At 45.5% G+C, this 27558-nt stretch overlaps 1 protein-coding gene across 1 annotated transcript; it reads left to right on the top strand.

Moving 5' to 3' along the window:
* The first annotated feature begins 3269 nt into the window (after positions 1 to 3269).
* Lsm12 (LSM12 homolog) lies at positions 3270 to 27097 on the top strand. The gene is made up of 5 exons (XM_051158733.1): positions 3270 to 3469; positions 5480 to 5613; positions 22590 to 22699; positions 24101 to 24227; positions 25434 to 27097. Exons 1-5 carry the CDS (start codon positions 3346 to 3348, stop codon positions 25524 to 25526), a joined length of 588 nt encoding a protein of 195 aa, XP_051014690.1. The 5' UTR covers positions 3270 to 3345; the 3' UTR covers positions 25527 to 27097.
* Positions 27098 to 27558: the final 461 nt, after the last annotated feature.

The raw sequence follows: 27558 nt of genomic DNA, 5'->3' as shown, positions 1-27558 counted from the left end.
ACTTAGGAGGTATTAAATTCTTACTGGGCCTAACATAAACATACCTAAACATCTGAATGTATGTATAGAAAAAAAAAACATTCTACATAAAGTTTCAGGCATGCACTCAAGGAAAAGGGGATACTAATTACAGCATGTAAAAAGTAGAGTCAGGCATGAGGATATAGTTTAGTGATTCAAGGCCCTTGGTTCAACCCCAGCACTCCCTCTGTGTCCCTGTGAGAAGTGGTGTTACATATGACCTGTTAAGAGGGCCAGAATAGAAGGATACGCTACTCCTCTGAAAGAGGCAGAAACATGGAGGAGAATTTTTATTCCTGTTATAATGATTGTACCAATGCCCCCAACACATGTTTTTGCCTTTTGGACTCTATTCACGCTCACTCAGAGATCCCAAAGCCAGCCTTCCGCCTCCCTTTAAACTAGAGAAAGGTCAACCTGTTTCTCATATTTTTAAATTGTGAGGTAGGCGGGTGAAGGATGACAACTAGTGGTGAGAGGTTTAAAAAGTGCATCTGGAGCTCGAGGCCAGCCTGGTCTACAAAGTAAGTCCAGGATGGCCAAGGCTACACAGAGAAACCCTGTCTCAAAAAAAAAACAAAAAAAACAAAAGTGCATCTGGGCCGGGCGTGGTGGTGCACGCCTTTAATCCCAGCACTCCGGAGGCAGAGGCAGGCGGAGCGCTGTGAGTTCGAGGCCAGCCTGGCCAACAAAGCAAGTCCTGGACAGCCAAGGTTACACAGAGAAACCTTGTCTCAAAACAAAACAAAACAAATTTAAATAAATAAATAAATAAATAAATGCATCTGCACACTTCCTACCATAAGGTTAGTACGCACTGTAACATCAGATGGACAGCCTTGGGAGGGAGTCTTTGTCGTTATTACTCTCCCTTGTTCCTGACTTTCCCTCTCTCCTTTTTATTTATTTTTTTCTGGTTTCTAGTGGTGCTGAAACTTGAACCTAGACCTTGGGAACGGATTTGCACTCTGTGACTGAGCTACATCCCAGAGCTGTAGTGGATGCAAGCATGTTTTTTTGTTTTGATCCCAAGTGTGGGATGTGAAACAGACTTGTGTAACGGTGTGCAGTGTTTTCCCGCTGAAAACAGATCTGTGAGAGAAAAGGCAATGTTTGTTGTCCACTGGAAGAGGAACTGCCTCTTGTGGGGCGTGGTCTTTGCCAACTGATAGACATTCTAGTACAGACTCTGAGAGCACACACACACACACACACACACACACACACACACACACACACACACACAAACAAGAGGCAGGACCTTTTGGTCTTGGCTGTTCATCACTCCACTTCAAGACACTCCTAGAGAGAAGCCTTGGGGCTTGGAAGCTCTGGTTCCGGCTCCGGCTGCCGCTGCAGTTGCAGTCACCTTCGCTGAATTGCTGGTTTGCTGTTTAACTGGTCTATTGGAATCCTGCCAACTACACCCGTGGAATCTCTCCAAGGAACCGAGCCTTAAAAAGGTCTATTTCTTTTGTCTTTTGTCTAACCTCTTTTCTCTCCTATCTAGGGTAGGTGGGTAGGAAGGGAGGTGTAAGCATTAAAGAACCCCAAATAAGGTAGGTTTGGAAAAGTTCAAAGCCCCAGCACTTGGGAGGCAGAGGCAGGCAGATTGCTGTGACTTCTAGGCCAGACTGGTCTACACAGCGAGTCCAGGACAGCCAAGGCTAAACAGAGAAACCTTGTCTTTTTTTTTTTTTAACCCAGCATTCTAGGATCTGGGGCTAATTATTATTTATTTAGATCCTATATGTCATGAACATATGCATTATCTCACTTAATATTAATATTTAATATAAGCCAGTAAATAAGCTAAACTTTTGTTGGAATCAAAATCATGGCTTTGCCAGTCTTTTGATCCCGACAATTTTTTTTTCCAAGACAGGGTCTCTCTGTATAACCTTGGTTGTCCTGGACTTGCTTTGTAGACCAGGCTGGCCTTGAACTCACAGCTATCCGCCTGCCTCTGCTCCGGAGTGCTGGGATTAAAGGCCTGTGCCACCACGCCCAGCTAAGACTTTGTTTTTTCATTTGTAAAGTGGAGATATTGAGGACTGGAGAGATGGTTCAGCAATTAAGAGCACTGTCTGCTCTTCCAAGGGTCCTGAGTTTAATTCCCAGCAACCACATGGTGGCTCAAAACCATCTATAATAAGATCTGGTGCCCTCTCCTGATATGCAGGCAGAGTTCTGTATAAATAATACATCTTTTGTGGGGGGGAGGGTGGTTCTAGACAGGGTCTCCCTGTTTCACAGAGCCCTAGCTGTCTTGGACTCTCTTTGTAGACCAGGCTGGCCTTTAACTCTCAGAGATCTACCTGCCTCTGCTCCCGAGTGCTGGGATTAAAGGCGTGCGCCACCACCATCTGGCTAAATTAATAAATCTTAAAAAGAAAAAAAAAGTGAGGATACTGATTCCTTCCTTGAGTTGCCAGATGCTCAGTAAATGGTATTTAGAGCCCACTGAGAAACATAATCAAGTTTAATAGTTTGCTTAAGGTCTTATTACTTGGTAAATGGCCTCAAATTCTGGTTTGCCTAAGTCTACAGCTAATGTTTTTTCGGGTTTGTGCTTTTGTTTTTGAGACAGGGTTTCTCTGTGTAGCCGTGGCTGTCCTAGACTCACTTTGTAGACCAGGCTGGTCTTGAACTCACAGCAATACGCCTACCTCTGCCTCCTGGGTGCTGGGATTAAAGGCGTGCACCACCACGCCCTGCTGTTTTTGGTTTTTAAGACAGGGTCTCTCTGTAATCTTGGCTGTCCTGGACTCGCTTTGTAGACTAGGCTGGCCTTGAACTCACAGAGACCTGCCTTCCTCTGTCTGAGAGCTGGGTGGGATAACAGGTGTGTGCCGCTGCGACGGGGCCTTTTGTTCTGTTTTGTAGCTAATGTTTTCGTACAACTACTTTGTAATCAGTTATAATCATTTTGAGTGAATCCTGTTAGGTGGTCTGAGCTTCTCGTTCTTCCTATGCGAATGAGGATATTTTCATTCATTAAACATTTCCGTGCAAGGTGTGGGTTTAAGCCGACTCCACTTGCCTTCCCTTTCAACATTTCGTTCCACGTAGATTATTTAGCCGTTCCAAAAGAGCCCTGCAAGCACCTGACCGAGCAGACGCGTGGCCGCACATTTTTGACTGCACTCACATTTCCCTTTATTTCCTCTTCCCTCTTCCACCTAGGCTCCCGCCCCACCCAGCTCCAGACCACGCCCCGGCGCGCGACGTCAGCACGCCCCGTGCGTCGCGTCGCGGCGCTTACTGGAGGCCCGGCTTTCGCCCGCTGCTGCCGCCGCCGCCGGCCGCGGCTGCTCTCCCAAGATGGCGGCTCCTCCGGGCGAGTACTTCAGCGTTGGGAGCCAGGTGTCGTGCCGGACGTGCCAGGAGCAGCGGCTGCAGGGCGAGGTGGTAGCTTTTGACTACCAGTCCAAAATGCTGGCTCTAAGTATCCTTCTCTGCGTGGACCCCGTGGCCGGGCCGGCGTGTAGGTGCGGTGGTGGGGGGGCGGGGGACGGCGGCGGCAGCTAGGGCCCTCTCCCGGCCTAGGGGCGACCGGCTACCGCGGCGCCCCGGGCGCATGCGCACGGTCCCGCGTTCCCCTCCCCCTCCCGCGGGCCTTTCGGTCCACTTTGGGGACCCTTGTCTCCCACCCCTTATGGGAGCTGGGCCCTAACTGAGGATTGGTGGGTGGAGCGGGGCTTGACACGCGGGTGGCTTTTCGGGAGGGAACGAGGTGTTAAGGGGACTCTGTGATTAAGAAAGGGGGTAGCTGTGGGCAGTGGGCTGGAGATTGGAGCCGGGCTGGAGAGGGGAGCGCTAGAATGCTCTGGGGAAGGGTATGTAGGGTCAGGGACTGCTCCTAGGGGTAGGGCAAGGGTATGGACTTTAGTAGTGAGCTGTCTGCCGATGAGATTTGGTTCTAGAAAGGGCAGTGGGATGGTGGGCAAATGGGCCTTGCCAATCAGGGTATAGGAAGTGCGGGACAGAGTTTGTATCTGAACTGGTGGCTAATTTTGCTGGGATCCTGAATGCTTGGTGTCATTGTGAGTGGGGTGTGTGTGTGTGTGTGCGTGTGCTGATTTTGAGGTTCTCGGCCATTTGAAAATTGCTGTTGAGGGGGTGTTGGAATTGGAAGCCTGATCCGGAAAGGACTTGCCACGTTTTTCAGGCGTTCATGTATGACAGTGTGGGCTCCTGTTCAGTTCGGCACATTCCATAGTAATGTCCTCCCTTTTTAAAGTACCAGTGTTAAACTGCATGGAGGAGGTGGCCCTGCTCTCCCTTGGGGTGGAAGTGAGTTCTGAATTACTCCAGCAAACTCACTGTTGGAAAACAAAAACACTTCCTGATTGGAATAAATGCCCTTTGGCGGCCCCCTTTATATGAGCTACAGGTGGATTTACTTGAATTCTTTATTTATTTTTAGAAGGTAGCCTCTGTCTTTAAAGTGTCTTACAGAGTCTGCTGCCTTTTAATTTCATCATGAGTTGTAGATTTCTAGCTCAGAAAGATTTCCCCCCATAAACTTCATACAACAAGAATAGTTCCTTTTTCTTGTGTTATTTTTAAAAGCAAGAGATCATACTTGGTGAAAAACCTCTTCCTTTGGAGGCTTAGTTGGAAGAGTCTTAAAAGGCAGACTTACTCTATATTTATCTGACTTACAACAGGGTCTTAACTAAATGGCTGGAAAAATGAATGGATGGATTGATGACTTAGAGCTCATCTTGAGCAGTTTCTTTCTACCCAATGGTGTAGGTTTTGCCTCCGAAAAGTGGGAAATTTCAAGAGTGAAAAAGAAACTGAAAAGAGAAAAACCGTGAAACCTGAATAATTGAGAAGATACAGGGAGTATCACCCCCAAACCCAAGAGCACTGACTGTGTGGCTCCTAAGTTCAAGACAAATAGTGCATACAACATTAAAAATTGCATTTCTCTCCATAAAACCTGAGGAGACAGAAACCCTCCTGGCTATATATGTCTTTGAAAAACTTGAGATCTTTTGGTTATTCATTTGAGCAGGAGCAAGATGATCGGGGAGATTTTTTTGTTTTGTTGTTGTTGTTGTTTTTAATTCAAGACAGGGTTTCTCTGTAACAAGCCCTGGCTGTCCTGGAACTGGATCTGTAGACCAGACTGGCTTCAATGCAAGAGAACCAAGTGATGGGATTAAAGGTGTGTGCCACCACACCCTGCTGGGGAGATTTTGGAAGAGAGCTAGGACTCCTGTGAGGCTTGCTTAGGGATGCCTTTGCTATAAACTGGTATTGTGTGTAGCCCCAGAATTCTCTCTGTAGATCAGGTTGGCCTCAGAATCACAGAGATCTATCTGCCTGCCTCTGCCTCCCTGGGATTAAAGGTGTGTGCCACAACTGCCCTACTGCCTGTATTGCTTTCTATACTCCTTCTGCAATGTGCCTTTGTCCTGTTTCCTTAACTTTATTTTCTCAACAGAATGTCCCTCTTCCAGTGGAAAGCCCAACCACGCAGACATCTTGCTTATAAACTTACAGTATGTTTCAGAAGTGGAAATAATTAATGATCGAACAGAAACCCCTCCTCCCCTAGCTTCACTCAATGTTAGTAAGGTAAGGACTCAAGGACAGTTCTAGCTGTCTGAAGTGTGGGGAAGGGGTCTCCTCAACTTTTGGTGGTGGTTGTTGTGTTTTGTTTTTGTTTTTTTGATTATCATTGCTTGTTCTGTCTTTTTTGGGGTGGGTGGGGGCTACTTTCTCTTTTTCCTTTTTGAGACAGGTTCTCATGTGCTTCATGCTAACCTTGAGCTTTATATATAGCCTAGGATGACTTTGAACTTGAGATTTCCCTGACTGCCTCCTAAGTGCTGTGATTACAGGCATGTGCTAGCACACCTAGTTTCTTTATGATGGGATCAGACACAGGGCCTCCGGCATGCTAGGGAAGCACTACAAATTTCTCTCCTTTCTTTCTTTGATTTATGTGAGGCAGGGTCTCCGGGAGCCTACCCTGGCCTTGAACTTGTTATGTAAACTTTGTAATAATGACTTTGAACCCAGATCTTCCTGAATATACCTCTAAAGTGCTGAAATTACAAGTACCACTATACCCCCTTTACTTCTGAGTATCTTGGCAGACCTGGAGGTGCACGCCTTTAATCCCAGCACTCAGAAGGCAGAGGCAAGCGGATCGTTGTGAGTTCAAGGCCAGCCTGGTCTACAGAGCGTGTCCAAGACTACACAGAGACACCCTGTCTCAAAAAACAAACAAAACAAACTTCTGAATATCTTTGTTAGGCCTTAAAGAAATATCTTTGAGCGGTGTGGTGGTGCCACACCTTTGGTCTCAGCATTTGGGAGGTAGAGACAGGCAGGTCTCTAAGTTCAAGGTCAGCCCAGGCTACAGAGAGAGTGACAGCACAGCCAGTGCTCTGTTAACAGGGAGAGAAAAAGAAGAAAAAGAAAAATATCTTCCTGTGGTATATGCCTATAATCTCAGCACGGGGGGGTAGATACAGGAAGGTCAGAAGTCCAGGGTTATCCTCAGCTACAGAATGAGTTTGAGGTCAACCTGGAATACAGGAGACCTGACAAAAAAGGAAAAAGTACGAGTGTCCTGGAAGTTGGGCATGGTGGTACATGTTGTAGTCCCAGTGTGCAGGGGGTAGAGGCAAGATTACTGTAAATTTGAGGCTAGTCTGGCTTATATAGCAGATTCTAAATCAGAACAGTATACAAATAATAATAACAACAACAACTACTTACTCATTTGTTTAGTCATTATTTTGAGACAGGGTCTCACTGTGTATCACTGATTGGCTTGGAAGTTGCTGATACAGACCAAGCTGGCCCTGAACTCACAGAGATTCACCTGCCTCTGTCTCTCAAGTGTTTGGATTAAAGACATGTGTCATCATGCCCCGCCAACGTGTATGTTGTGTGTGTATGTTCATGTGCCAGAAGAGGGCATGGGATCCCCTAGAGCTGGACCAATAGCAACTGTGGGCTAGTTGAAAGGGGTGCTCAGATCTCTGTAAGAGCATCAAATGCTCTTAACCACTAAGTATCCAGTCTCTAACCAGCCTGATCTTAATTTGCGAGCTTGTGTTTGCCCTTTATAAAGAGCACTTCTGTAAATATTTTGGAGGCTAGAGGTTGACATAGGATTTCTTCCTCTTTGACTTTTTATTTTATTTTTGAGTCAGGGTCTTATTGAAGCTGACACTAACTGATTCAGCTAACTGGCTGTCCAGAAAACTACAGGCTACTGTTTGTCTCTCCTCCCCACAGCACAAGAGTCCAGACACAAGCCATCACACCCAGCCTTTTACAAGGGTCCTAGGAATTGAAATCATGGCCTGTTTGTGTAGCAAGCACTTCAGCGGATCCTCTGTAGCTATCATTTCCCATCACCCCCTTTGTAAACCTAGGGTCCATGTGTCAGTTTTTGGTTGTGGTAGAGATGGTAAAGGGTATTTCCCATTGACCTAGAGTTATGTGGTGTGGATATTTGTACATAATGGGTGAAGATTCAGGAGGGGTTTTTGGTTTTCCGAGGCAGGGTTTCTCTGTGTTAGTTAGGCTTGGCTGTCCTGGACTCGCTTTGTAAGTCAAGCTGGCCTCGAACTCACATCGATCCGCCTGCTTCTGCTTCCAGAGTGCTGGATTTAAAGGCTGCGACACCATGCCCAGCCAGTGTTTTTTTATTTTAGAGCTGGGACTTCTTACGTTAGGCAAACACTGTACCATTGAGCTGCTTCCTTAGTTTGACTGTTGAGTGTATTGCAGAGAGTATGTGTTTAATGGACAGCTTGTTGTGTGTGAGTTAGGCTTGCTGGGGAAGTTTTTCCCTGTAGAGGAGTCTTATAATAATGTGTATTCTCTTGCCTCTAGGGAATTCTATGTGTTTGCTACAGTTCAGCCGAGCGAGGAAGCCCTGGGCAGTTGCAGCTGTAGACAGGGTAGTGAGTGGAGTTCATGAGACCTGTAGCCCTGTCAGGTTCCAGGGGAATGCCACCTGTTTGTTTTTAGTCTTGGCTAAGGACAGGTTTGGAAGGATTTCATCTTGAAGGTAGTTTTTATTCTGGTTGTTCCAGTTTTTAAAGATTGTAGATGCCTCCTACTAGAATATTGGAGCTCTTTGGGTGGCCTTCTTTACAGCTCATGAATTTTTTGCTTGTTTTTCTTTTTTCCTCCAAGACAGGGTTTCTCGTATAGCCTTGGCTGTCCTGGACCCACTTTGTAGACCATGCTGGCCTCGGAACTCACAGTGATCCACCTGCCTCTGCCTCCCGAGTACTGGGATTAAAGGCGCGTGCCAGCACACTGAGCTTGTTTGTTTTTCAAGACAGGGTTTCTCTATGTAGCCTTGCCTGTCTAGGACTTGCTTTGTAGACCTGGCCTGGAGTTCAGAGATCCTCCTGCCTCTGCTTCCCTAAGTGCTGGGATTAAAGGCATGTGCCACCATAGCCAGCTCTATTTTGCTTTTTCATGGTTCCCAGGTTGGCCTCAAACTCACTCTAGCTCAGGATGGCCTTGAACTTCTGAACCTTAAATCTCCAAATACTGAGAAGGTAGACATGCCCCACTACTAGGCTTTGCTGGTTAGTCTTAGTTACTAGCAACATTGTTGTTTATCTACTTTTTGTTTTTTGAGACAGGGCTTCTTTGTGTAGCCTTGGCTGTCCTGGACTTGCTTTATAGACCAGGCTGGCCTCGAACTCAGAGATCTGCCTGCCTCTGCCTCCTGAGTGCTGGGATTAAAGGTGTGCACCACCATGCCTTTCCCCCACTTTTATAAATAAGCAGGAAGAAATATTTTAGCTTGGGGAATACCAGAACTCTCTTCCTTAGACCTGTCTGTATAGCTCACATGCCTAGTCTGAAAAAGATTTCCTAGGAAGAAAAATCAGGAACTAAAATTAGGTTGGAGATTCGGTTGCCTCTGGATTCATTGCATTCTTCATTTGCAGAGGTGTTTATGAGTAAACTGTCTGCCGTCTTTACAAACCAGCCTTTCAATACTTTGCCATTCCTCCTTGGAGACTGACTCAGATGACTGCCTCCTGGGCTCGTACTGAAGATATCTGAGTGGCTGTTATATGTTGTTTGAGTGACATGAAAAGTTCTTGGATTGAGCTCAGTGGCGGAGTGCTTACATGGCACGTACAGGGCCTTGCTGTTTGTTTATTCTTGAGATGAGGTCTCACTTGGATGTTCTGGAACTCCCTGTGCAAATCAAGCTGGTCTTGAATGTATAGAGCTCCTCCTACCCCTGCCTCCCAGGTGCTGAGTATGTGCCACCATACCTGGCAACGCCCCCTCCCCAAACCTGTCTATTGTTAGAGGGTTGTTTATGCATGTGGGAGGGAAGCTAGGTTCTGAGATGCCTGGGAGGAAGCTGATACAGCCCAGGGTGTCAGGGATTTATAGTCTGCGGAGCGAGTGCTATGTGCACTTAGCGACGTCAGTGGAGATGCGTGTATGCTGCCTCATCTTGCTGACATAGTGAGTGCTCTCTGACTAAGTAAGCCTTGATACAGACCAGACTGCTGTTCACACCAGCCCAGCAGGAAATGGAAGAGTTGAACTTTTAAAGGAAATACTTAATAATAGCTCAACTAGAGATGGTTTAAACTAGTGACTTCTGGAAATGAGCCAGTTTGCATTATATTAGCAGGTCACTAAACTAAGAATTCTTATGTCTAACCCTAGCAATAGTGTGGAATTGTAGAGCGGAGAAGTCTTGAATGTCTTTGGGCACCAGGAGGTTGGATGAAGTTTAAATTTAAGGCCCAGAGAGTGCTGGGCAAGTGTTGAAGTGCTCAGAGAGTCTTCATGAATGTAATTTTATCTTCTCTGTGGTAACATTGTACCCTGTTACAGTGTTCAGAATTTTCTGATAGAGTCTTCAAGTAAAAGAAATGTACAAAAGCCAGTCAAAAATCAGAGAGGTCCAGATTTTTCAGTACTGTAGCTTTTGTTTTTGTTTCTTTTTTTTTAATGGAGACAGGGTCTCTCTGTGTTAGGCTTGGCTGTCCTGGACTCGCTTTGTAGACCAGGCTGGCCTCGAACTCACAGCGATCCACCTGCCTCTGCCTCCCAAGTGCTGGGATTAAAGGTGTGTGCTGCCATGCTCAGCCAAAGGTTTTGGTTTTTCAAGACAGGGTTTCTCAGTGTAACAGAGCCCTGGCTGTTCTGGACTCACTTTGTAGACCAGGCTGGCCTTGAACTCAGAGACCTACCTGCCTCTGGCTGAGAATCCCAATAGCTTTTTTTTTTTTTTTTTTTTTTTAACGGCAGGTTCTTATGTAGTCTAGACTGGCCTCCAACTCACTATGGTCAAGGATGACTCTCAAACTTCTGATCCTCTGGCCTCTACCTCCCAAGGTAGGATTTCAGGTATGTGTCAACATGCCTGGCTTAAGAGTACTGGGGAATCAAATCTTGACCTGGAGCATGCTATATCCCTAGCCTCCTCATCCACCACCCTTGGTATGATTTCCTGTGTAGCCAGGTGCTAGGTTTGGATTTCTAAACTTTCTGGCTCAGCCTGTTGAGTGGTGAGCTTACAGGTGTACACCACAATGCCAGGTTTTGCTCTCCCAATTGATACTTCTTGGATTGATTTTGAGACCAAAGACTGGGAACAATGTGGCAAGGGAAGACAGCTAAAAGCAATGATGTCATTCAGTTAGAGTCTAGGATTTGCTAGTCCAAGACTGAAGAGTATCGAGTTTGTACTAGCTACCACAATTACTGTATAAAGGATGGAGACTTTGTTTGGTAACTAGAACTAACAGATTTCTAGGACAATGTTACCATTTGTTGTAAATTCATCAAACAGCTGCCTGAGTACTGGCCTTCAGGATGAACACCACAGAAGCTACGTGCCTGTGATTGTTCCAAAAGGCTGTGGGATTAAGAGACTTGACCCAGAGCTGAGTGTGATGGCATGCCTTTAATCCAGCAGAGGCAGGAGGATTGTTGTGAGTTGGAGGCCAACCTGGTCTACAAAGCCAGACTAGAACACCTAAGGCTACACAGAGAAACACTGTCTGGAAAAGCCAGAGAAAGAGAGAAGGGGGGGAGGAGAGGGGGAGATGACCAGCCAAGGCCAACACATATATTTTGTCAGGTGTCCAACCTTTTGACATTGTGATAATGACATTATTTCCATATGTGTTGGGCCCAATTCATAGCTGTCCTGGGACACATGTAGCTCATGGGCTGCAGATAGAGTATGCCTGGAAAATGAAAGCTTCCAGTGCCTGCATGCAATGTCGGTCTTTTTTTTTTTTTTTTTTTTTTTTTTTTTTCCTTCCTTTCTTCTTTACCTCCCTGCAATGTCAGTCTCTTATCATCTTGGTGTGTTAGATGGGAAATGTAGATCTAAGGGTAACAGAAGTCAAGGATTCCCCTCCCCTCCCCTTTTTCTTTTCTTTTCTTTTCTTTTTTTGAGGCAGGGTTTTTCTATGTTATCTTGACTGTCCTGGACTTGGCTTTGTAGACCAGGCTGGCCTTGAACTCACCCTTATCCACCTGCCTCTGCCTCCCTGGTACTAGGATTAAAGGCCCCATGCCTAATCAGTGACTGACAGACAATTCAGATTGCTTATCAGTCCTTGGCAATGCTGTTGAATGAATAAAAATGGAATCTGGAGATGGGTCTGGTGGTAATGATAAAGCTGAGAGTGTGGAAAAGACAGATTTCTTTCTTTCTTTTTTATTTTATTTATTTATTTATTTGGTTTTTCGAGACAGGGTTTCTCTGTGTAGCCTTGGCCATCCTGGGCTCACTTTGTAGACCAGGCTGGCCTCGAACTCACAGCGATCCGCCTGCCTCTGCCTCCCCAGTGCTGGGATTAAAGGCATGCGCCACCACGCCGGCTTCTTTCTTTCTTTTTTTGAGGGGTTTCTATGTGTAGCCTCATAGCCATAGAGATCTGCTTGCCTCTGCTGGGCCCAGATTTCTTTTTTAAAAACCAACTGTTTAAGTATGGTATCCCAATGAAGGACAAATTGGCTTAATTTTAATTTTACCAGCTACACAGCTAAGATTCAACATAACCGTATATATTTTCTGGTGATTTGATGGCTAACCTCCCAAGTCTGGGTAGTTGCTAGTTGCTAGATTGTGGCCTGTTTATGAATCTCCCATTAGTAGTAGTTCCCTTTACTGTGTATATATGTGTGTATGTATTTGTTTTTTGCTTGTTTTTGTTTGTTTGTTTTTCGAGACGGTCTCTCTGTGTTAGCCTTTTTTTGTTTTGTTTTGTTTTTTTGAGACAGGGTTTCTCTGTGTTACCTTGGCTATCCTGAACCAGGCTGGCCTGGAACTCACAGTGATCCACCAGCCTCTGCCTCCCAAGTGCTGGGATTAAAGGTATGCGCCACCACGCCTGGCATATAATTTATTTTTTATGTTTATTGATGTTTTGCCTCCATATATGTTTGTGTGAGGGTGTCAGAAGCCCTGGAAATGGAGTTATAGACAGGTCTGTGAGCTGCCATGTAGATGCTGGGAGTTGAATCTGAGTCCTCTGGAAGAGCAGCCAGTACTCTGAACCTCTGAGCCATTTCTCTACCCCGCCTCCCTTTACCACATCTTGACAGTGGTGGTGACATGCTCAGGTGTGGTGTGGTGTGAATACCAAGTAGGGTCAGAGGTGTCCCTGGTCACCCTCCATTTAGTTATGAGTATATATTCTTTTTTTTTTTTTTTTTTTTTTTTCCCCTGTATAAAGCCCTGATTGTCCTATACTCACTTTGTAGACCAGGCTAGCCTTGAACTCAGATCTGCCTGCCTCTGTCTCCTGAAAGCTTGGATTAAAGGCATGCACCACCACACCCGGCAAAGTTTATATTTTTATTTCACAGTGTTTGGGATCAAATCTATGGGCCTTATACATATTATGCAAGAATCCCACCCCTATCTCTTTGGTATGTGTATTTGGTACATAGGGGAGAGTATATACATGAAGGATAGGAAATAGCCACTGATCTTGAGCAATAAGCAGTTTTCCCCACTTTGAGGGCTGGGTATTAAATTAGGGCCTTCATATATACCCAGCATATGCTCTTCCATAGAGCCAAACCCCTAGCCAAGGAAAAGTTTGCTGTTGGATATAACTCTCCTGGCTCCTAGAGGCTGTAATCTAGAGGGTAGTTAGTTGACCAGTAGGGTGCATGCCTGGTTCTAGGAGAGACTGTCATGGATGTGTCTGAGATGCAGTTGGGAAGTAGAGAAGAAGAGCTCACCACTGCTGAATGGCAAGGGTCATGTGAAGTGAATAGTGTCACACAGGTAGTGACTGGCTGCCATTTAAGAAACACTTGGTCTGGGGCGGGAGAGATGGCTCAGAGGTTAAGGGCACTGGCTGCTCCTCCAGAGGTCCTGAGTTCAATTCCCAGCAACCACATGGTGGCTCACAACCATCTGTAATGTGATCTGATGCCTTCTGGCTAGCAGGTGTACGAGTAGGCAGAGCGCTGTATACATAATAATAAAATAAATCTTTAAAAAAAAAAAAAAAAAGAAACACTTGGTCAGCCAGGTGTGGTGGCGCACGCCTTTAATCCCAGCACTCGGGAGGCAGAGGCAGACGGATTGCTGTGAGTTCGAGGCCAGCCTGGTCTACAAAGTGAGTCCAGGATAGTCAAGACTACATAGAGAAACCCTGTCTCAAAAAACCAAAAAAAAAAAAGAAAGAAAGAAAGAAACACTTGGTCTTTGAAGATCAGTTTCCCTGTCATTCAGACTTTAGGGTCAGCCTGACAGAACTGTGGCAGAGGAGCTTGTGACTCACGTCAGCCACAGTGCATGTCAGCTAGCTGACTGCAGGGCCCTCCTTAGGCCACTAATTACCAAGAGGCCTTTCAGCATCATGTGTGAGAGATAAAGAACCACTCACTGCCTGCAGGAAAAGACAAATAGTGAGCCAGTGTAATTGACAAGAGTTGGGCAATAAAATACTTCGTAGTCACCTCTTTGACCCAGAGGTGACAGTTTAAAGTATGGATTTTATGGTGGATCCAGTGATGGTATTGCTTCTAGTGTTAAGAGGACATTCTAATTGGCTTAGTTTTCTGGCAAAGAACAAGTGAATGCAGTTCATTCTAGTACTGGAGGGTCTAGGCTAGCTTAGGGAGGCGGGCAGTGAGAGGACCCACACACTGTACCAGAAGTATGGTGTGGGAAAATGTGGAGTGTTTGGAGAACTGTGTTTTTTAGGTGGGGACATGAGTTTGTGATAAAGCCCAAGCCATCCTCCAGCTTGCTGTCTTTATGCTCAGCCTCCTAGTGCTGGGGTCAGATGTGTGCACTGTGCTCTGGAAAGACTACTGAGGAATTGGGTGACCATGTAAGTCATTGAACTGCTGGAAACTGTTAGCTTTATAATTGCTACTGTCCATCTTCTCTCTTTTTCTCCTTCCTTTCCAGTTATTGGGAAATGACACCATGGTTATGACATTCCCTAAGGAATCTTGTATTTGCTGGGAGTATTAGACAGCAGCATTTTTTGAGTATTCTGAGTATTGAATCCAGGCCTTCATGCATGCTAAGTGCATCGCCCTCTAGGAACATGGTGAGATCCATGGCAACAGGGGTGAGAGGCTTCTAACAGCAGCACAGAGAAGTGGGCAGCAGTGCTTTCCCTGGAAAGGATCAGACAGCCACTCTTCTAGGCTTTGTGAACCATCCTCTATTAAGACAGAACTAGTCAATGTTGCCTTGTAGACTACATGTAGTCAAATGGCCAAGATTGTGCTCTAGTAAAATTAATCTCACGTGGGTAGTTGGCTGGATTTGGCTCCTAGTTGTGGCTCATCGACCCTTGGCATAGTGAGCTTGGCAAGTGGTGGCTTCTCATATGTGACCTTGGAAAATGAGCAGCATTGCTTAGCTTCTCTGTCTTTTCTGTCATTGAGCTAAACTAGAGGTGTTATAGAAACTGTTAAAAGCCATTATCTGTTTTCTTTTGGAGAAGGCACAAAACACTTTGTGATTTCTGGGGGTTTGTAGGCCTCCATGTATGCTAGGCAAGTGCTGTACTACTGAGCTGTGTCTGCAGCTCAGCTGTTTATATGACAAAAAAGAATCATGAATTTTTATAGTGTGCATCATATACTTGTTTGCTTTTTTTTTTTTCTTGGTTTTTTGAGACAGGGTTTCTCTGTGTTGCCAGCTGCCCAACTTTTTTGTTGTTGTTAGTGAGATGTTCCACTGTGTAGCTGAGGCAGGCTTTGAATTCAAGAATCTGCGTCTACTTTCATCAAAGTGACTGAAATTACATGTGTCTGCCCTCTACCTGGTAGCTTTTCGTTATGTTATTGTTTATTGTGTGTGTCACTCTGTGTGTGTGAGTGTGTGGGTGTGTAAGGAGAGAACTTCCCTACATTGTCCTCTTAACTCCACAGGCATGCTGTGGTGCACGTGTGGACACACGGACACACAGTCACCCCTATCTAACTGTGGAGCCAACACTGGCCTTGAACACTTGGTCCTCCTACCTCTACTTCCTGAATGCTGAGATTATAGACTTGGGTCAACATACATAGCTATTTGTTTTTTTAAAAAAATCACTCCTTTTAGGATTTGTAGCCTCTTTAGCAGCTCTTTTAAAAAATACAAGATGGAAAAAAGGGGGGGGGGGAGAAAAAATACAAGATGAGTTCCTAATAGAGTGATGGCTGTGTGCTGTTCAATGTTTTGAAACGGTCTTGCTGTATAGCCCAGGCTGGCTTCGAACTCAAAGCAATCGCCTGCCTCTGCTTCCCAAGTGCTGGGATTAAAGGTGTGCACCACCACACCCAGCTTATTTATTTCTTTATTTCTTTATTATTATTTATTAATTAATCTAGTATTTTGCTTTGTAGATCAGGCAGGCCTTGAACTCAGGGATCTGCCTGCCTCTGCCTCCCGAGTGCTGGGATTAAAGATAAGCGCCACCATGCCTGGCTTTTTTAAAAAAAGCAATTAAAGATAAAGTTTTGCGTGTAATATATAGTGGCTGACTGAAACCTGGTCCTTTATGATGTGGTAGCCCCAGATGGATTTCAGTGTCTTAGCAGCTTGGGTTTGTGTTGTTCATTACAACAAAGCATTAATGCATCTTAGTGTAGGAGGCGTCCTTGGACTTAGCTTTTAGTCTTGGAGCCTCAAGAAATGGTAGTTCTCCGTGACACACCTTTTTTTTTTTTTTTTTTGCTTTTTGAGACAGTTTCACTGTGTAGCCTTGGCTGTCCTGGATTTACTTTGTAGACCAGGTTGACCTTGAACTCACAGAGATCTACCTGTGTCTGCCTCCCTAGTGCTAGGATTAAAGGTGTGTACCACCATGCCCAGCTACCTACCTATTTTTATCAGCTGAAATAAATGGCTGTCACAGAATTTGTGTTCTGAAGTGCTGAAGGAGATTTCATACATTCTCTTTATTTAAGAGAAAATAAGTTACTGAGTGCCTTGCAAAGGCAACGGGCTGAGCAGAGGAAAGAGTGTCAGTTAGTGTTTGCACCATGGTCTTGTTTTGGTTTTTTGAGACACAGTTTCTCTGTGTAGCCTGTCCTGGACTCGCTTTTGTAGACCAAGCTGTCCTGGAACTCACAGCAATCCTCCTGCCAAGATGGGTTTGGAACTACTGATGGAGCCTGGTGGGTTCATTGTTTGATATAAAACTGAAGGCAATGTTACTGTCCTTCCCCAGAACCCATTAATTTTAGCAAAAGACTTTTTTCCCCCCTCAGGCTGGCCTCAAATTCACAGAGATCCGCCTGCCTCTGCCTCCCCGAGTGCTGGGATTAAAGGAGTGCGCCACCACTCCTAGACACCTTATTTTTTGTTTGTTTTGTTTTGTTTTTTCGAGACAGGGTTTCTCCATGTAGCCTTGGCTATTCTGGTCTCCCTTTGCAGACCTGGCTGGCCTTGAACTCACAGAGATCCGCCTGCCTCTTCCTCCCTAGTGCTGGGATTAAAGGCGTGCGCCACCACCACCTGGCCTGTTCACTCACATAGTGAGGGTGAAAGGAGTCAGTTTTTTGTTCCCACCATGTCAGTCCTACAGAACTAACTTCACTCTCTTGTGTTGTTTGTTTTTGAGACAGGATTTTACTCTGTAGCCAAGCTGGCTTTGAATGTGGAGCACTCCTGCTTTACTCTCCCAAGTGCTGACATTTCAGCATGGCTAGATTCCACCTTTTTCTTTGTTTTCCTTTTATTTTTTCTGTTTTAAATTTAGGCTAGATTTCATTTTTCTTTTTAAATATAAGTTCTGTTGTGTTTACTTATTGTATGCATGTGTTTGGGGCACCCCCGTGCTGCTATGGAGAACTTAAGTGGAAGTCAAAGGACAACTTAAAGGAGTTGCTCTCCTACACAGATCACCTGGCTTGGTGACAAATGCTTTTACCCACAGTGCCATCTGTCTCACTAGCCCTAGAGTTAGTTCTTGCTGGCGACACTGGGAGATGCAGCACAGAGGTCAAGAGCATTTACTTACTCTGGGGCTGGGGATAGAACATTTCCCCAGCATGAATGAAGCCCTGAGCTCCATCCCCAGCACAGGAAGAAAAAGAATGTTCTGGAACCAGCCTGCCCAGGTTCAAATCTAGATCCTGCCACTTAGGGCTTGGTAATTTAGGTTTTTTTTTTTTTTTGTCGGCTACACCTTAGTTTCTTCATCTAGCAAATGGGAGTAATCCCTATTTTATAAGATTATTTGAGGATTGTTTAATCATGTCTTGGTGGCTGGGCATAAATTGTCTCTCACTTTTGGATCTTAGAATTTTAGTGTTCATTGCCAGGCGTATTTGGCTCTACCATTCCTGTTTGAGTCAGCATTATGTATTTATTCTAGGACACAATTTCCCATGCGGTACTGTATTTTTATTTGTTTGTTTCCAGCTGTCTAGGTTGTAAGGAGATCTTTTTATATCTCCACCCCCACCTCCCTTGGTTGCTTGCACACCTTTTAAATAGATTGGGTCTTGCCATGTTGTCTAGCCTGGTCTTGCACTTCTGGGCTCAAGTGATGCCATTTCAGCCTTCCTCCCCAGACTTTTACTCAAACTTTCAGGCAGGAGCTTCTATAGGAAACTGAGGCATAGGATATTTAAAAGGTATTGATATTTGGGAAGTATCTTTTGAGAGCTTGTTTGTTGTGAGCTAAGAATGAAGATTTCCAATGGGTATAGTAGCACAAGCCTGTAATCCCACCACTTGGAAGCAGAAGCAAGGAGGAGAATTGCAATTTTTTGGCTAGCCTGTGTTACATGCAGTGAGACCTGCATCAGAGGAGTTTCTGAGGGGCTGGAGAGATGATGGTTCAGTGGTCAAGAACACTGGCAGCTCTTCTGGAAGACTCAGGTTCAGTTTTCAGCACCTACGTGGCAGCTCACAACTGTCTGTAACTCCAGTCTCAGGTGATCTGGCACCCTCTTCTGGCCCCTGAGCGCTATGCATGTTCCTTGTGCACAATATAGACAGGCAGGCAAAATACCCATACACATAAAAATGAGTCATTCAAGCCAGGCGTGGTGGCGCACACCTTTAATCCCAGCACTTGGGAAGCAGAGGCAGGTGGATCCCTGTGAGTTCGAGGCCAGCCTGGTCTACAAAGCGAGTCCAGGACAGCCAAGGCTACACAGAGAAACCCTGTCTGGGGGGGAAAATGAGTTACCTTCAAAGGAGGAAGGGGGCCTAAGAGCATGCCTCCAATCTGAAAAAGCCAAGAGTGAGGTTTTTAGCTACTATGGCCTTTTCCCTATCAGGCTTGCAGGTAGCACCAGCTGCTTTGCTTCCTAACCCCTCTGCAAGGGCAGCTGCTTACAAGACCCAAATACAGAAGGAAGGCAAGCTGCAGGTGGTGCAGTGAAGTCAGTAGGTCACAGCAGCAGCAGGTTTCTCCCTGGACTCTACTTCTCTTGTCCTGTCAGCTGTCTCAGAGGTTAAGTGCTTGCAGTAGGAAGCCCTCTGGAGTGGCCACAGCACCTGTGCTTTCTAGGATGTATGGAAATGAGACTCAGCTGGCAACAAGATGAATACATAGTACTTGTTTTCTTTCCTTCCCCCTCCCCCCCACAGGTGTATCTCTAGGTGGCCTAGACTCACTTTGTAGACCTGGGCTAGCCTCAAACTCACAGTGATCCACCTGCCTCTGCTTCTCCACGCCCTGCTGCTTGGATTTTCTTGCTGTGAATTTTCCCCCCCAGATATGTCACTTTAAGTACACAAAGGACTATGTGGATATCCTGGTGTTTATTAAATCACTTGGCTAGGAGCTACTTAATACATATTTTAATTTTTTACATCTGTTTTGTATGTATGTGGGTGCATATGTGCATGCGTGTGGAAGTCAGAGGACAATTTGCAGGAGGTGGTTCTCTTTCCACTGTGTGGATTCTGGGTATTGAACTTAGGTCAGTGGGGTTGGCAGCAAGCACTTTCACCCACTGAACCATCTTTTCAGCCCAGTGCCACTGAATATTGATGTTCTTTGTGTGTTTCTTTCCTTTGTTCACATCAAGATGTTATTTAGAAAGTGGCTTCAGAAGGAAGCTCTGGTTTGTAGAAGTTACTTTGTTTTTAGTGGGAATAATAGACAATGAAAGGGGGTGAGCAAGTGCAGGTTGTCAGTTGTCTCATTTCAGTTAAGCCACATACTGTTAGTGACATGTACTTGTGAGTTTGTGCTTTAAGTTTGCCTGAGCCTGGTGTGCTTTTATTTTTTGAGGTGCTGACTGGTTAGTGCTTGGTAGCAAAGCCAGCAGCCAGCTATGCTAATAAGCATAGGGTGGGTGATAGTCAATGAATTTTTATTTTATTAATTTTTGTTTTTTGAGACAGGGCTTTTCTGTGTAGCCTTAACTGCCCTGGACTCACTTTGTAGATAAGGTTGGTTCACAGAGCTCCACCTGACTCTGCCTCCCAAGTGCTGGGATTAAAGGTGGGAGCCACCACGCCTGGGCGTGTCAGTGAATTTTTATAAGTATTTAAAACCCTATCAAGCTGGGCGTGGTGGTGCATGCCTTTAATCCCAGCACTTGGGAGGAGGCCGAGGCCAGCCTGACCTACAAAGGATGTCCAGAACAGCCAAGGCTACACAGAGAAAACCCTGTCTCGAAAAACCAATGTACATAAAAATAAATGAATAAATCATTTAAAAAAACCTCATCAAACCTAAGAGAGGCACTGGGCCTCTTTGCTTCTGAAGATGACTATTACAGTCCTCTCTGGTCTCAAGTCAAGAACAGTAAGTTTGCTGATTTGGAGTAACTGGAGCATCCCGCCAGTTTACAGTAATGTAGGCATATGTAGATTTATTTGTAAATCAAGGTGAAAGAATGATGCTTGTTTGCTCTACAGAAGACTGATCGGTGTTCTCTGTGAGTTCCTTCCTGATGCAGAGCAAGGTCAAACCGGTGTCTTCCTCTGACTCATAGTTTTGAGGAGAAGACACAAATGTTGATTGTTTTTGTGGGAACAATCTCTATGCCTCATTGGTTGGGCCTTTTTGAGATGAGGCAGGATCTCACATATTCCAGGCTGTCCTGGACCTTCCTGTATAGCTGAGAATATCCTTGGTCCTAGCCTTTGTCACCATTCCCTAGTCCCTGCATTGCTAGGGCTCAGGCCAATGCTGTACCAACTGAGCTGCAGCCCCAGCCTTGTTGAGGAATCTGCCAGAGAAGCTGACCCCATTGTACAACTTTCTGGTGAAGGCATATTCTTAAAAGCCTTTTTTACATTGGCATAAAAACACAAGCTGGGCATGGTGGCACACACATGCCTGTAATCTTAGCACTCTGGGAGGCAGAGGTAGGCAGAACTCTGTGAGTTTGAGGCCAGCCTTGTCTACCAGAGTGAGTCCAGGATAGCCTGGGTTATTATGTAGAGGAAAAGAAAGGATTTGCAGTAAGCCAAGGAGCCTAAAACCCAGCTGCAGGAGACTCAACCCAGTTGAGTCTGTTATTGAGGAGGTGCAGGGTAGCGCAGTGAAGGAGCTCTTGCCTGGGCCCAGTGGCTCCGAGAAGTGCCACTGCCCCTGCTTTATCCTCCTTACCTTGGAGACTCCATTTTCTGAGACATTGTTTGGAAAGCGAGACTCAAGGAAACCCCTCATGGTTGGTTACCAGGGTTTTCTTGGTTCCTGAAAAGGCGTTGCTTGTTGCTTAAAATATACACCAGCAGTTCTCTTCCCATACAAGTTCTGTTTCCAAGCTCCAGGCTCTCTCACTTGAGTTGGGATTGCCTTGCTCAGAGCACATTGCTTCCCCTGTGAAGCTGTAGCTTTGATGGGGCCAAAACAGCAGCCAGGCCTGCAAGATAACTGCTACGCTGCTGCCTGTTGTGTTTGTGCCTGTTCGTATCTGGTGACCACGTGAGCTCTGGCTTCAAGTCACAAGAGAGGTTTGTCATGCTTTCTGCTTTTATCTGGAAGGGCTAAAATGACAGACAGTGTGAGCCTAGCTCTCTAGGTTTGCATATTATTTATTACTGTGTGTGTATTTGGTGTGCTGCAGCTTCTTTATGTTCTAAGTATGAACCAGACTTTACTGTTTGTGATCATTCTTGCTTTTCCTGCCTGTTTTTTCTTTTTCTTTCTTTCTTTCTTTTTTTTTTTTCGTTTGTTTTGTTTTGTTTTTATTTTGTTTTTTTTCAAGACAGGGTTTCTCTGTGTAGCCTTGGCTGTTCTGGACTCACTTTGTAGACCAGGCTGGCCTCGAACTCACAGCGATCTGCCTGCCTCTGCCTCCCGAGTGCTGGGATTAAAGGCGTGCACCATCTCGCCCAGCCCTGTGCCTGTTTTCTTTAACTGCTTGTATAACACATTTGTTTTGTGTTATTTAGCAAGCAGTAGTATATGGTGGGACAATACAGGTTGACAGGGTACCCACCCTGTCAGAAGTAGTCTTATATTTTAGTAGGTTACCAGATTTTACTAGAATTCCTTTGATCAGTGTGTGATTGGAACACCAGGGGGCAGTGAAGGACCAGCCACGAGGTAGAGTTCATTCCTTTTTCTGCAGAATAGAGTGGGGCAGGGCTGCCCTCAGCTCAGGTGAAGGGAGGTTAGGTTTGCTTTAGGCTCGGCTGTTAGGTGAGCATAGGTGCTAGACAAGCTGGGCCTCGGTTCTTGGTCTGTGAAAGTGAGGGTGCACATTAGTTTCTAACCCTGAGGCTTTAGTTAGACAGTGGTAGATGGGTGCTTTCCCTTCTTTAAGTAGAAGTGCATGCATTGTGGTTTCCTCTGGCCGGCACCTCTCATAACCGCCCCCAACCCCTGCTTTACTGCACGTCACCGTGCTTGCTTTCACTGGAGTTGTCTCGTGTTTTCATGCTCCCTTCAGAGCCCGAATCTCTAAAGTAGCACAGCACATGTCTAACAATCGGAGGCCCTCAGGAAGAGTAGAGAAGAGGGGGTGTGTGTCAGGAAGTGCAAGCAGTGGCTAGAGGCTGTATTTGGGGGTTGGTTGGTTTGTTCATTGGATCTCTAATCAAAGTGACTCCAGACCAGTCTTTTCTGACCTTTAGTTTAAGGTCCTGAGTTGGAAAGAACAGCTTTTCTGAGTCTTCTTCTCCCTCACCCTAGCTTGCCAGCAAAGCACGGACGGAGAAGGAGGAGAAGCTGAGCCAGGCCTATGCAATCAGCGCTGGCGTCTCCCTGGAGGGCCAGCAGCTCTTCCAGACCATTCACAAGACGTGAGTTGGGGAAGCATAGGGGTTCCTTTTCCTAGTGCTGATATTGGCTGGCTGCTGGTCTGCTGAAGGGCTTCTGGGTGGTTGTCTTCCTGAAAGTGTACCAGGGAAGCTGGGGTAGGTATTGGCAGCACATTGGTATCCGGAGATGTGGCCTGGGAGCTCCCTTTACACAGGGCAACACTGTGATCAAAGCTGAGTCATTTCAATTTCTTGTTTGGGGTTGCATTGTCTAGTAAGGGTCCCTAGTAATAGTAATCCATAATTCCGAGCTCACTATGGGCTTCCTGTTTGCTGTTGTTATTGCCATCCTTCTCTCCAAATAGCTTGTGCTTTCACTAAGGGAAGTTACATCATTTCCCAAGTTTGCCTTGGGACAAACACCAGGAGTTAGGAAGAACAGAAGGCTACCTTCTTCCCTCCTCTTCGAACACATGTTGTCACAGCAGAAGTCAGTTGACTCTCCTAGCTTCCCTTACTGTTGAAAACCTGGAACATTTGACACCCACCTCAACCCCCCCTGCTGCCTTCTGTTACCCTATTTAACCACCCAGGGTCTGGTGCACAGATGGCAGCTGGCAGGCGAACTGTCTGGGCCCGGGTGTATCTGAGCATTCCCAGGTATATGAAGGAACTCTCTTAATAGCGTCAGCTGCCCTGGGATTCCCCATGTGTGAACTCAAATGGATCTTCCTGGCCTGGCAGGTGTCTAGCTGTGTGGTAATTGAGTGAGGCCACTCATAGCACAGCTTGCATATTTGAGGGTACAGGCTGGGTGGAAGCAATATACAGATTACTGTATTTCTAGAAGTGGAGGACAGATCTGCCCTTTGTGTATGTGTCATCTGTTGGCAGAGCTTTGTGTCTGTTCATGGTCTGACCCTGGTTGCAAAGTAGTTGCTAGTCTCTGCTCTAGGCTGCTAAGTCAGTTCTAGTGGCCTAAGCCTGGTTGTTCATTTATAATTTGGCTTGAGCTTCTGAGACTGCCACCAAATATTGTATAGTTCTCCAGGGCCCTGAAGCTTCAGGCTAACAGTTCTGGGCTCTCCCTAGGGCAATGTGCGTTAGTTTCATTGCTTTCCTGTCCAGCCATGCCCAGGGAATGTTTGTTGGCTCCTCTGGGTGAATAATAAGCTAAGAACTTGCAGTCAGCCTTCTAGGAGTAGTTTACAGTTAATTAATTATCTTTCCAAAATAGAGTTTCTGTGTGTAGCCCTGGCTGTCCTGGAACGCACTCTGTAGATCAGGCTGACCTCAGACTCAGAGATCCGCCTGCCTCTGCCTCCCTAGTGCTGATATTAAAGGTGTGCGCCACAATGCCTGGCTCTGAAGCTAGTTCTTCCCTATACAGGAAGTATGAGATGTTCCCAGATGTTACATTCACCTATCTTCTTCTTTTTCTAGCATTAAAGACTGTAAATGGCAAGAAAAGAACATCGTAGTCATGGAAGAAGTTGTTATTACACCCCCATATCAAGTGGAAAATTGTAAAGGCAAAGAGGGGAGTGCACTGAGCCATGTACGCAAAATAGTAAGTAAAGGAGCCACGAACCTTTTGGAGAGGAGGGTTCCTGGGCCTCTGTTCTCCCTTGCAGAGCAGAACACTTGTGCTCCTGCGGTGCTGCTGACAGCCCTGCTCACTGGGCTCTGCAGCGTGTCTTAGATGATGTGGAGATAGGGACCTTGGTGGTATGCGATTGAGTAAGCAGTCACCCTGTGTCTACACCACATGATTACAGAATTAAACCATTCAGTGGTATAGACTCTGAACCAGACATGTTCTTTACTGGAGGTTAAGAGCCGTAGGTTCTACTTTATTTTCTATAGTATAACAGCTGTATAAAAAACAAAAATCACTTTTAAAAAATCTTTGAATGTATGTTTGGGCTTTTTTGCTTTTTTTTTTTTTTTTAATTTCATGGGTGTGTTTTGCATATATGTGTGTGTATATACATATATGTGTATATATGCAAAATATATACACACACACACACACACATATATGAGATTGCACCATGTACAAGCTTGTTGCCCATGATGGTCAGGAGGAGGAATTAGATTCTGTGGAACTAGAACTGTAACTAGCTGTGAGCTACCATGTGGGTGCTGGGAATCAAACCCGGGTCATCTGTAAGAACAAATGCTCTTAAGCACTGAGCCATCTCTCAGGTCAACACTGTTATGGGTTTAGAAAGTATAACAGGACTGATTTTCCTCTCCAGTAGCTTTTTCTTCTGTATTTATGTCAGAAAAGAAGAGGTAGCTGAAGAGATGGCTTGGCAGTAAAGGACACTTCCTGCTTTTCTAGAAGACCTGAATTCTGTTCTCAGCGTTTATGTAAGGCAGTGCACAGCTGTTTGTATTCTAAACTCAAGACCTCTGACACCTGCACTCTCTCACTCACGTGCACACGTACATGCACATACACAACTACACGTAACTAAAAGTAAATATAAAAAATTTTAAATAGGAACAAAGAATTTTGGTTGTAATGCTTACCCTTCATTTTATTACGTATTAGTTTATAGATACAATATTAAGCCAGTCTTAGCTGAGCTGCACACATGTGGCTGAGAGGCACCTGCCTTCCTTGCAGGTGGGGAAGCAGGAGACAGCAGCAAGGCTAGAGTAGACGGCATAGGCCAGGCCTGGGGAGCCTGGATCAGGTTATACAGGAGATCTTGCCCCGTCTCCATTTCTCTATTTCTAACTTGGCTGCTTGGTCTGTCTCTTGCAGGTTGAAAAACATTTTAGAGATGTGGAAAGCCAAAAGATACTGCAGCGTTCACAAGCCCAACAGCCACAGAAGGAGGCCGCCCTGTCATCCTGAGTCCACAAACACGGAGGACTCTTCCAGCATCCAGCCACAGCCGTGGTGGCGGTGGCTTCAGCGGAGGCAGGCCGGGGGAGGGAAGGGATCCTATGTTTCTTGCTGACTCTTATTAAAGGGTCAGCATTTCAAAAAACCTAGACTTGAACAAACACCCAACAAAAAAGAACAAGAGAATAATTTAAAAGTTGAATCATTACTTGACTAACAGACTTCGGCCAACCATGTCCTTTTCATACCCCCTTCTGGAGCAGTCATCTTGTTAGTTTTATTTTTGCAAATTCCTTTCCACTTTGCCCTTCACCTGTGACTCTCCTTCCCTCGTCTGTTTCTGCCGTTCTGTTTTATAAGTGGATATACTTGCCTTCTGAATGATTGAAAGAAACTTTTACATCTTTTCTTCCAAAATAAAAGTAACAAGCTGACTGTGATTCTAAAGTTGAGGCCAGAGCAGAAGACAGGTCTCACTTTAAAAAAATTTTTTTTTTCTTTGACTTTTTTTTTTCTTTTTTTGCACAGGGCATGGCTTGAATTAGTTTTATTTTTCTTAACTTTAAATATATATATGGAAATATATATTAAAATGTTCTCTAAGTATTTTCTGCTTCTTGCAGGTCTCTTTTTACTAGATCATGGCCACTCTTCCCACCTCATACCTGTGAAAACAAAACTGTGTTGTCCTTTCCTCCCAGAGCCCGACGATTAACTTGACTTAGCTCACAGCGAGGATCTCCTGCAGCCCTGCAGAGCCAGTGTGCAGACGGGATTTGGCCTTGAGGGTCCTGGTGGCTTTCTGGTCTTTAACTGTATGTACCTGTCTCACATTTGGTCCCAACCTCAGGACTCCTTCTGCCTTTGTCTTCATGGTACTAGATGAACTCTCACCACCCTCTACTCGGGAGTCAGCCGCCCCTCCCCCTGTGCCTCTGCAGGAAGAACTCGCTTGCATGGCACATCTCTTCCTCCTCCGGGCTGATTTTCTCTTCTAAGATACCTGGACTCCATCCACCCCAACCTTTCTTAAGTCTATGTCCAGAGCCTCTAGCCCAGGAAAAAGCTTGAATAACCTCTAGTTTCTCCTCTACCATTCTCCTGCTCTTCTGCCCCGTCCTACCCCCTGAAATCTTACAAGCTGATGACAGTTTGTATGTGCTCAGCCAATGGGCAGAAAACCTGGAAAGAATTTCTGGACTTTAGCCCACCAGTTTGCCTGGTCTGACTAACCTGCTGAGAGCCGAAACTGGTACTTGTTGCCCCTGCACCTCCAGGGCAGTCTCATGGGGCAGAGTGCCGCCACCTGAACACCAGGCACTGAGTGGGACGAGGTGATGCTCATGTGACTGGCTAGAGCTTTGGGGGTAGGGTGGGGCTAATTTTTCTTTTTTTCTTTTTGTTTTCTTTTCTTTTTTATGTTTATTTTTGGCCATGATCTCTTTTCCCTTCCTTTTCTTTTAATTAAATAAATGGATCAAAATTAAATAATTCAAGCCCTGCCTTCAAAATGGAAAAAAAATTTTTTTTAGTATTGTTTAGCAAAAACAATAAAACCCAAATTTTTTTAACCATCACTCATGTCTCAGGTTTGTGTATGCTTTAGCAACCCCCAAGTGTGAGGGGTCTGAAATGTGGAGGAGGGTGTGTCTGCTGAGTTCAGCCTTTCTCTTTAGGCATCTGTTATTCTTTTCTCCCATTCTTCTTATTGCTGAGGACTCATCCAGAAGTGCAGGGTAAGGTTCCCTGTAAGGAGGGATCCAGGGTGAGGGGCCAACAGGGAAGAACACGTGGTGTACAAGCCTGGTGATCCAGGTTTGAGTCTGGGAACCCACGTAAGGGAGGAGAACCAATTCTTAAAGCTGTCTTCTGGTTTCCACATGCAGTTTATGCCATGCACTCACATGAACACACAAGTTTTTGTTTTTTTAACATTATTTTCATTGTATGTGCATTAGTAGTTTTGTCTGCATATATGTCAGTGTGAGGATGTCAGGCCATGGAGTGACATATAGGTGTAAGCTGCTGTGTGGGTGCTGAG

The sequence above is a fragment of the Acomys russatus genome, chromosome 16 (assembly GCF_903995435.1).
Source record: "Acomys russatus chromosome 16, mAcoRus1.1, whole genome shotgun sequence".
Lineage (NCBI taxonomy): Eukaryota > Metazoa > Chordata > Mammalia > Rodentia > Muridae > Acomys > Acomys russatus.
Note: the sequence above shows the minus strand (reverse complement) of the source record. Positions and strands in the feature narration are given on the sequence as shown.

Excerpts from the sequence above, each read along its gene's own strand:
- Lsm12 (XM_051158733.1), top strand. The coding sequence starts at position 3,346 with ATGGCGGCTCCTCCGGGCGAGTACTTCAGCGTTGGGAGCCAGGTGTCG. Across the intron at positions 5,614-22,589 it reads CTTCACTCAATGTTAGTAAG|CTTGCCAGCAAAGCACGGAC; the intron begins GTAAGGACTCAA and ends CCCTCACCCTAG. Across the intron at positions 22,700-24,100 it reads TTCCAGACCATTCACAAGAC|CATTAAAGACTGTAAATGGC; the intron begins GTGAGTTGGGGA and ends TTCTTTTTCTAG.